General features: G+C 45.7%; 1 protein-coding gene across 1 annotated transcript; it reads left to right on the top strand.

The window, feature by feature from the left end:
• The first annotated feature begins 983 nt into the window (after positions 1 to 983).
• Positions 984 to 3,695, top strand: LOC144098132 (uncharacterized). Its single transcript, XM_077630668.1, has 2 exons — positions 984 to 1,290; positions 3,302 to 3,695. Exons 1-2 carry the CDS (start codon positions 1,136 to 1,138, stop codon positions 3,693 to 3,695), a joined length of 549 nt encoding a protein of 182 aa, XP_077486794.1. The 5' UTR covers positions 984 to 1,135.
• Positions 3,696 to 10,443: the final 6,748 nt, after the last annotated feature.

The raw sequence follows: 10,443 nt of genomic DNA, 5'->3' as shown, positions 1-10,443 counted from the left end.
ATGCTCTGCATGTGCGAAACAAGGCCAAAACAAAACGCTTACATAGTCAAGCAACTGCCAGAGCTTGTTCGGTTAAATGCAGCTGTGCTCGGCCAGCATTGCTTTAGTGACTGCACCAGTAGGCATGTATTACCACCTTTCCCTGGAGGTGATAGCATCGGACTGGAGTGTCACATCACACACTTTGATGGATCACTCAACTGTGCATCTCGCATGGAGTATTCATACAGTATGGAGCGAATATCAGTACATATAGCTTGCCTGAATCTTCTCAGTTCAATCGGGACAAACAATTATTTGATTCATATTTGTGTCCGGTCTGTTAAAGTGCAATTAATTTTCACCCATTTTTTTTCCCTACACTGTTCATTTTTTAATTCCTTTGAAACACACACTGTTGGAATGCCCCTGTAATTAGCTTTCTCTTGTTTGAAGCCCCTATGAATGCCTTTATAGTATCTTAATGACCCATATACAGGCACTTGTATGAGAAACAATTCTAACGCCCTCTGAGCTATTTAAGCCTGTAAAGGGTTTCTATGCTATAAGGTAATGTATAAAATGCATGCACAGAGTTTACATTGCGCACTGGTATCATGAGAGGTTATGTGCCTGAAGCCTGACATAAATAAGTTATGCTCACTTCAGCAAATCCTCTTCTGGTCCTCCTGTGGCGGAAAGCATGACATGGTGCCACACGTGCCACCACCTACAAAAGGACCAATCTCTGAGTGGAGCACCTCAGGGGACAACACTCCACAAAATTTGCGTCACTGGGATGTTGAGAACGCGATTGTTTAAGGTTAATGCCAGTGATGAATTGCGAATATTTAACCATAAGTTGGGCCCTGCCTGCACTTCGTAATACACATTAACCTCTCTGTGAATGTGCTTTGTGCACAAATGCTTGGGGAAACGAGACACCTGAAAATAAAACCGCATATTCGTCATCTTATGCTGCAGGTACATGGATAATTCCTTCGGCTTGCATTGATGTGCAAGAACATGCAGTAAGCTAATCACGTAACTACAACTGCTTTTCAGGGCATTCGATCATTTAAATTCTTGCAACCCAACTGCCAAAGGGTTCAAGGCGCCATTGCGGCCATCAACATTGCAGTACCAACGAGAGGTAATGGAGGCTACAGGCAAAGAACTGATGGACCTTCGGCTACCAGATGAGAGTCCAGTAGTGCAAGACGGCAGGCGCATGTCTGTGATTGCACTTGCATTCACGCTGAAGAGTGTGTCACAGCTGGCAAGCGCACTCTTTGATGGTAAACTGTGCAAGTGAGTACACATCTATGCTATAGTCACACGCTGTATATCCACACAATAGCTAACTGACACTGTTGAGTATGTTCACGATACAAAATGTCATGCGCACATGTTGATTTCTTGTACTGTTCGGTAGATCATTTTTTTGTGTGTCATGTAAATGGCAGCGACAAGACTGTTACCACTGGTCCTATGATATATGATACCCACAATGAAATTATTACTCATTATAACTTAATACTTGGCAATAGCTTTACTACAGAGCTATTTATTACAAAGGTACAGCTGTTGTACACTTTTACCTTGAGGTGTATTGGTAAACTGCCATTCATGCACTGAGAGAACCTGCCATATGTGCTTCGTGAATATGATCTATTGTGGGATATTCTTTACGAAACCCTGCCTGATCATTTGGTTGATTAAAGTCTAAGGCTGCCCTGGCTCTATTAGCGATTAGCTTAGTAAACACCTTATAGGCAACAGACAATAAGCTGATCGGTCAGTAATTTTTCAAGTCCTTGGCATCTTTCTAATAAATAAGGATAATGTTAGCATCCTTGAGCGGTTCTGGTATGGTCGAGGTTATGCATTGTATATACAGGGTGGCTAGTTTTTCTAGCACAAGCTCCTTTCCGTCCTTCAACAGATCTGCTACCTGATCCTCACCAGCTGCTTTTCCCCTTTGCATTGCTCCTAAGGCTTTCTTTACTTCCTCTTTCAATACCGGCGGAATGACGCATTTCTGTGCACTACTGTCTCCATCATTAATGCTTTGATTACATTGGCTACTGTATAAATTTCTGTAGAACTCTTCAGCTACAACTATCTTATCCATATTGATGTTGACATTGCCCTCCTTGTCTCTTAATGCATACCTCTGGTTTTTACCTATGCCTAGTTTCCTCTTCAGTGCTTTTAGGCTACCTCCGTTCTTTAGAGCATGCTCGATTCTCTCCATATTAAACTTCCTTATGTCGGCTACCTCGTGCTTATTAACTTTGGTAGCCCTGCTAGTTTCATTCTGTCTCTAGGGCTAGATGCCCTCATGCTTTGGCGTTTCTTAATCAGATATTTCGTCTCCTGACATAGCTTGCTATTATGCTGTCGAACCATCCTACCACCTACTTCTTGGGCGCACTCCGTAATGATAGCAGTGAGATTATCACTCATTGTTTGAACATTAACATCATCATGCTCAGTGAAAGCTGAATATCTGTTCTGCAGCCCAATCCTGAATTCCTCTACTTTCCCTCTTACTGCTATCTCACACCACACACCACAATCTCACACTACAAGCCCAAGCAGGCTTACATTATCTTCTGAGCTGTTCAGGCAGCAGCAGCACTCCACAGTTGATCACTGTCACCCACTCGAAGTAAAGGTGTGTGAAAGCTGTTCCAAATGGCACTCAGCTGCAAAAAAGTGTGCCTAGAAAGAAATGAGCACGGTAGCAGACAGTTATTGTAGCCTGGCAACTCCTCGAGGAGTGTGCCGCACAAGACAATGTGTGCACATATGAAGCGCAGTTAGTGTGCGCCAATTTTTTTCCCATTATCGGCTCCCAAGTTGGGTGAGCAACTCTCAGCCCGGTGTTTTCGACATCAATCACAACTTGTCTCCCACATGCACAGAAATACAAACAGAACAGAAAAGAACAGCACAGAAATCAACTAACCTCAAGCACACTTTGCCACCCTACACACGAAGGCTGAGAATTAAAGGACAGAAAGGGATAAACCAAAGGAAGAATATTCATGTATTAAGAAAAGGAGCACCGATCAAACGTTGCTATAAATGCGAAGGCGTTTCGGCCTTAATCACTCAAGGCTTCCGTATAGAAGCCGAAATGTCTCCGTATTAACAGCAACCTTTGGTCGGTGCTCCTTTTTTAATACACGAATCTTCTACCCGATGAGACGAGTTTTTTGTCAAACGTTAGATTTCAAAGAAAGGATATGGGCTCGTAAATAAATTAAAAAAAAACATTGCATTGCTCACATACTACCCACGACGCTGCTTGCAGGTACATTTGCACAAGGAGGCTCACTCAGGACCCCCTGGAAATGTACTTCAGCTGCATCAGGCAGCGTGGCGGCTGGAGCAACAATCCATCACCTGCTCAGTTCCGGCATGCCTACTGGAGCACAACAGTTCATGCAGCTGTGGTTGCCTCACAGAACTGCAATGTCTTGACAGAGCTGGAAGGCATTTGCTTCTCCAGGAGCCAAGGACAACCAATCAGGCCCTGCGTGGAAGATAGCATCTATGAATTTCAACTGAAAACAGCTGCACTGCCACAGTCACTCCTTGAACATTACTACTTTGCTTTAAGTGAATTTAAAAGCAAAGTCGTTAATGCATCAGCAGCACACTCAACTGCACTGACTGCGCTGGACTGCTCGTATCTGACAGCATAAGCAGTCTCTTGACCTTGCTTAAGAACCAGGGCGGCCTCTTTGAGCCATCTCGCTTTGTGTACACTGCAATGCATGATGCTCAAAGTTTGGTTTTGTTTGTAGGGGTTTAACGTCCCAAAGCGACTCAGGCTATGAGGAACGCCGTAGTGAAGGGCTTAAGAAATTTCGACCACCTGGGGTTCTCTAACGTGCACTGACATCGCACAGTACACGGACCTCTAGAATTTCGCCTCCATCGAAATTCGACCGCCGTGGCCGGGATCGAACCCGCGTCTTTCGGGCCAGCAGCCGAGCACCGTAACCACTTAGCCACCGCGGCGGCGCATGATGCTGAAAGAACGCTGCAAATAACACTAAATGTCAAAACACACAGTGTGAAGGAACTGACACTGACAACTGGCACTTATGCCAAGCCACTTGTATGGATGGAACAACTGACAACTGGCATTTATGCCACACCACTTGTATAGACTCCAAGTGCATGCTGTGAAGTGGTCCCTGCTTGTGCAATTGTTTACGCGTTGTTCACTGACAACACTGCAAAGTTAGAAGAGTGAGTGCGTGGGTGTGTGAAGTGTTCCTGCTATGTGACCGTGTTTTAACGTTTTTTTAGCCTTGACACCTAGACTGACAAAATAGCCACTCTGGTCACAGCAAAAAAATTTGGGGGGAAGGGCAGGAGAAGTCGAGCCCTGGGGTCGTCGTTGTACCCTCCCGCTCTCGCCTCCTCGTGGTCCCCCCGGGAAATGCTGGGGTGCTGGCAAAAGCCTTACTGACATCAGCCTTTGCCTCAGTAGGCTAAAGGGAGTGGAAATCAGTGTTTGACCAAGCATGCTGACCGAGGTCGTACAGCCCACAAGCTGCCTGAATTCAAGCATGAAGCAATCAACTGCAGATTAAACTACACAGGAATAAATGTAGCAGTGCGTTCAACATGCAACATATTACAAAAAAATAAATATGTTAAAGGGTTAAAAATGCCCCCGAACTGCACAGTTACTGTGTCATCGCTTTTGAGGCAACAACAACTACTGTGATTTATAACTTCAGGAAAAGCAGAAAAAGAAAATCGTAGACCCAATCGGCTGCTACGGGATAACGCTTTCAAGCACCTCCTGAATTCTAGCTGCTATAAGCCCATCTGATCAAGAGAGATACATGAACTGTAACAGAGATGATCAAAAATATGCATGTTTCTTCATGCGCCATCACCGTCGACAATGTCTACTGATGCACGCAACCTTTTTTGACCCGGGCTGAAATAAAGCATGCGGATAACAGTTCAGAAATCAACTGCGAACTCGCGCTTACCGTCCGCCTGTCGCTCTTTAACCATAATTCAGATATTTTCAACATGATCCTGAAGCGCAGCTGATACATCAGATCTCTGAAGCAGCATGCGTGCGCACCGTGCGTCCACACACGAACAGCAGCCGCAGCAGCGTTTTCGGAATGGGATATCTCAGTAACGCCACTCTGTGTTCCTGAAAAAACTTACTGTCCCGCACCAAGTAGCTCATCGCCCCATGATCCTTTGCGCGCCCATGGAGGTACAGGTTTGGACGTCGGTTGGTTGTGTTGGGGTTGTACTATGCTTGCATTTGCCATGCCAGGGAAGTCGTATTTCACTGAAGAAAAGGTCTTGCTGACCGATCATGTAAAAATGCACAGCAACGTAATCGAGTGCAAAACGGATGCCGTTTCCCTGAACGCGAAGGCAAAGGCATGGGAGCGGCTGTGCATTCAGTACAACAGGATGCAGCACGTGCACCCACGTGAAGGCAAACTAAAGAAATTATGGGATAATCTCAAACAAAAACTGAAGGCGAAGGCGCAGCAGAACAGAAGCGTGATGGGTACAGGTACGTTTTCGTTTATTTTTTCCCCCGAAAAGTTGAAATCTTTTCTCCCCTCGGAAGGCTGCAAGTATATATTATAACGTTTTGCAGGCAGCGGACCACCACCTCCACCACTAGATGACAGCCTTGCCCCGAGTCGAGGCAGCTGTGCCGCATGTGGCGGTGCGAGTGCCAAATCCTTTCGATAGTGACAGGCCGTCGCAGTCGCGATTCAGCCAGGCCGTCGCCGACATTGTTGGCGGCATGGTGCTAGGAAACGCGCAGCCTGAAGACAGCGACGATGGTAAGCGGAACATCATTTCTACTACGACTCCCATCATTTCTATAGTTCTGCGGCCACCTTCGCGCACATCACGGCATCGTAGTGAGTGCTTGATTGCTGCCCGTGCAATTGCGATCGATAAGCAAATGGCTTGCTGGCTTCGCTTCTCGACGTTACCAGCGTCAACCATTACAAAATTAACGGCTCGACCACACATGTGCTCTGTTGGGAATCAATATTTGTATTTTTGTTGCTGCTTCAACTGCTATGGACACTTCTCTTTCGTGGAGCACAGTCTGCTCAATTAACACATGAGTGGATTATGTAAGAATACCCTGTTCCTGTGCCACTTTCCTCAACTTGCCAACTCTCCCACTGCAATATAGTACTCTGCTGCAAGGAATGCAGACAGCTGCTCTCCTTTTTCATGAAGAACTAGTGCCACTATGTGATTATGCAAACACCGTATGCCTGCTCTGAATGCACATTATCAAGCTACCATTGCAACACAGCTGCGCGAGCTTATTGTGTTCAAAAAACGTTTCTTTGGATGTCAGTTGGTTGTGTTGGGGTTGTACTATGCTTGCATTTGCCATGCCACAGAAGTCGTATTTCGCTGACGAAGAGAAGGTGTTGCTGACAGATCTTGTAAAAATGCACCGCAGCATAATCAAGTGCAAGAAAACGGATGCCATTTCCCTGAACGCGAAGGCAAAGGCATGGGAGCGGCTATACATTCAGTACAATAGCATGCCGCACGTGCACCCAGGTGAAGTTAAACAACTAAAAAAATTATGGGATAATCTCAAACAAAAACTGCAGAAGGCAAAGGCACAGCAGAATAGAAGTGTGATGGGCACAGGTACGTTTTCGTTTATTTTTTCCCCGAAAAGTTGAAATCTTTTCTCCCCTCGGAAAGTTGCAAGTATATATTATAACGTTTTGCAGGCGGCAAACCACCTCCTCTACCGCTAGATGACAGCATTGCCCAATGCCGTTTCCCTGAACGCGAAGGCAGAGTCATGAGAGCGGTTATGCATTCAGTACAACAGCATGCCGCACGTGTGCCCACGTGAAGTCAAACAACTAAAAAAAATTATGGGATAATCTCAAACAAAACCTGAAGGTACCATGAAGTTTGCTTTTCTTATGTGTAATTTATTGGCTTGTTGTAAAACATAGTGAAATGTTTTATCAACGATTTTTTTCTACAGAATTCGTGATGAGCCTGGGCAAGGGTGACCAAGGAGCATTCCTCGATGGCTCCAAGCTGAGTTCTCCAGCACCCCCTCTTAGCCATGGTGGGCCGTCAACAGACGACACGGCCACAAGGGCTTCATGCAGCCAGACTACAGAAGACGGACGAGCCCAGCAAGACTCTTCAGCTGAGGCAGTGGTCCGCCGTCGCCAAGGCAGTCGACTCACTGCATTATGCATTATATGCCATTAAGGCGGTACAGTATAGACATGCAGTAGCATAATTGCTGCATTCATTTGTTCTGAACACGAGTAAGGTGCCATGAAGTTTGCTTTTCTTATGTGTTATTTATTGACATTGTTGTAAAACATGGTGAAATGTTTTATCAATGCTCTTTTCTGCAGAATTCGTGATGAGCCTGGGCGAGGGTGACCAAGGAGCATTTCTCTACGGCTCCAAGCTGAGTTCTTCAGCATCACCTCTTAGCCATGGTGGGCCGTCAACAGATGACACAGCCACAAGGGCTTCATGCAGCCAGACTACAGAAGACGGACGAGCCCAGCAAGGCTCTTCAGCTGAGGCAGTGGTCCGCCGTCGCCGAGGCAGTCGACTCACTGCAGTCGACATAGCGCTGTCAACGAAGCTGGAGGCACGCCTTCTTTCTGCAGAGGAGGAGCGCAATCAGAGGCGCATTGAGCCCGAGAGAAGGCTGCAGATGATCAGAGATGAGCATGCCTTCAAGGAAAAACAGTACGCAGACGAACAGCGGAAACGCAGTGCGTCGCATAAAATGAAGGTTCGAGTTTTGAAAGCCAAATAGGAAGCGAGAAATTCTGCTCAAAAAGCTGCAACTCCTTGCACCAGGAGGCAATGCTGAACCTGAATAGAGTTCTTTTCATAGTCATTTTTATCTGTCTTATAGAATCAACACTGTCTGACATACTGGCATTTATTAGATTGTAACATTGTTACGTGGCCCGAAGTCTAGGCAGGCACAACGTCGACTGGAGCACAGAGAACAGATCACAGCGAACACCGAGTGGATCGCGCGCACACACCAGAAACTTCCTTCACGTGATCGTTTTGAAGATTATCCGTTGCAATATGCAGAATTACTCGCAGTTTGCCTCCGTGCAGCTGTCATCTTCCCTAGTGAAGCAACGCTGGATGAGGTGCCTTCGATGCTGGGTGCCCAAAAGTGAATTGGGTTGATGCAAATCCGCACCTGCATCTTCAGGCTCTGGCGCATCGGCATTAAGAATAGGATCTCGCAATGTGCAAGAAACATTATGCAGCGCTGCACACGCTGTTATTATTGCAGTTGACCGCTCCATCAGTTTCCAGCTTTGTTCTCAGGCAAGCAAAACATCTCTTCCGGACCCCTTCCAGAACACGTTTCCCATAATATTTTGATCGCGAATTTACATAAAAGGTCCATGAAATGATTTTCAGACAGAGTGACCTCAAAGCAGCTTGATTTTCCAAAAGATGCAGCAACAGCTATTCATTTTCGATCCACTGTACACTTTAGTACAAAAAAAGGGTAGAAAATTCCAGACGCCTTTTCTCTTCAGCTCTCCAGTGAATGATGCGGCCCAAGCCGTCATTGCAGTGACAAGTCCTGAAGTCGACAGTGCACATGCAGAATGTCGGTAGCACCAGATGGGCACAATAATCAAAATAAAAGAGCACCGCTGTCAGCAACATCTACTGCAAAGCGAGTGAAGCAATTGAAGTTATTCACGCATGCGTACAGTACTCTCCAGACATTTCTATATGTCCCATTTTATTCAACTCTGTATAACACATCAACTGCTTCTGGTTACAAATTACAATGTTTCTTCACCCTCATGTCTTAAATAAGGAAGAGTTCAGAAAAGAGGTTCTCGAAATCGTTTCATGGTACTTGTCAAGGACAGAAGCAAAGAAGCAGCGTAATAGTGTTGTGCGTTTGATGCGATGTTTAAAAACTGCACCTTTGTCGTACTAGATCTGGCAACAACAACAGGAGTAGTTGTTTCGCCTATTGGAAGGTTGTACTGTCGACTTGGCTGGCGATGGAGGCTGCGATTCTCCAGGATACAGTGCCAAATTTTTGACCTCTCTGCACGATGCCCAGCTCAACAAAATTCTTCACTTCGAGCAAGTGCAAGTCGGGGAGTAGGCCACAGCTTTTCAACAAAGTGGCTTTGTGATGTAACTTAGCTTTTTTTCCTGACAAAAGTGTGCAGATGTAAAATCAAGCACCTCCATGGGGAAGTTCACATTTGTGAAGAGCCTCAACATGATGGAGCGGGAGCTCAAGGTGATGTCACTGATAACTGACCAGCACGGCCAAGTCACAAAGTATATGCACACGCAGGAGCCGACCATCCAGCACTACTTTGATTGTTGGCATATCTGGAAAGATAGCACCGAATGAACATATCTGACTCTCATTGCCACGCTTCGCAGATAAGAGTGCTTCCTGCATGTTTTGCAGAATGCGGCGAAATTTTAGACTAAATTTTATTGTTCCAAGCAGACTTTACTACAAGAAGAGCGGGGCAGACAGCAAAATTGTACTAGACACAGTGAAGCAGTGAGAGAGGTTCATTAATTTTAAGAGGCAAAAAGATGGGGGAAAGTTTTATCTGTTTGCTGTCCTTTTTGGCTGTTTTTTATGTGAACGACTATGAGGGAAAGGCCAGCCATGTATGCACAGGTTGCGGATAAGCACTGTGGAGTGAAACCAGATACCCCGAGTTCTGTAGGCAAGAGAAGGTGGGGTGGGGTTGTTTTGGGGTGGAAGCTCAAGAGCCAGATTAACATATAATGAATGAAGAATTAATCTTCATTAATTATTACACCTCCATTCCAGGCATCAAGAAGCAGCTGGCTGTCCATGCAAAACGAGCTGGATGCAGTGTACTGGAGATATGGATTCAGCCAGCCAGTAATCACCTATATTGGTGTGCAGCCCTCAGCGATGGCAACGCAGAACTACTGACAGACATGTGGATAAAGCATGGAGCAGCACATTGCAAATATGGACACGGGACATCCAGGGCTCTACACGCATTGTGCACACGATGACCTTGGGGAGAGGGAATGGGTAGTTCCTGGTGAGTAATGTAACTATTTGAAAGCATGATATGCTTTTTGCAGAGCCCTGAATTTGTTTCATAAATTTGTATTTGCTTTCCACATTAGAATCATGTTCTTGTGATGAAGCATGGCTTGCGACATGCTTCATGAAACAGCCAAGTTTCTGGTTGGTGTCAGTGAATATAAAAGTTGTTTATTCATAGTTTTGGAAGTTATGCCCGCCTAAAAAGATGGAGAAGGCTTTTCTGGGAAGTTGATTTGTCAATGCAGGGACAACCGCGCACGACAAGTTTATAGATTACGCAACTGGCTTCTTGTACGCACACCTTCAGCTTGGAGGCT

This window comes from Amblyomma americanum, chromosome 7, assembly GCF_052857255.1.
Source record: "Amblyomma americanum isolate KBUSLIRL-KWMA chromosome 7, ASM5285725v1, whole genome shotgun sequence".
Lineage (NCBI taxonomy): Eukaryota > Metazoa > Arthropoda > Arachnida > Ixodida > Ixodidae > Amblyomma > Amblyomma americanum.
This window is presented reverse-complemented; position numbering and strand designations above follow the sequence as displayed.

Coding starts and splice junctions, on each gene's coding strand:
- LOC144098132 (XM_077630668.1), top strand. CDS start 1,136: ATGGAGGCTACAGGCAAAGAACTGATGGACCTTCGGCTACCAGATGAG. Junction 1,291..3,301: donor TTTGATGGTAAACTGTGCAA/GTGAGTACACAT, acceptor CGCTGCTTGCAG/GTACATTTGCACAAGGAGGC.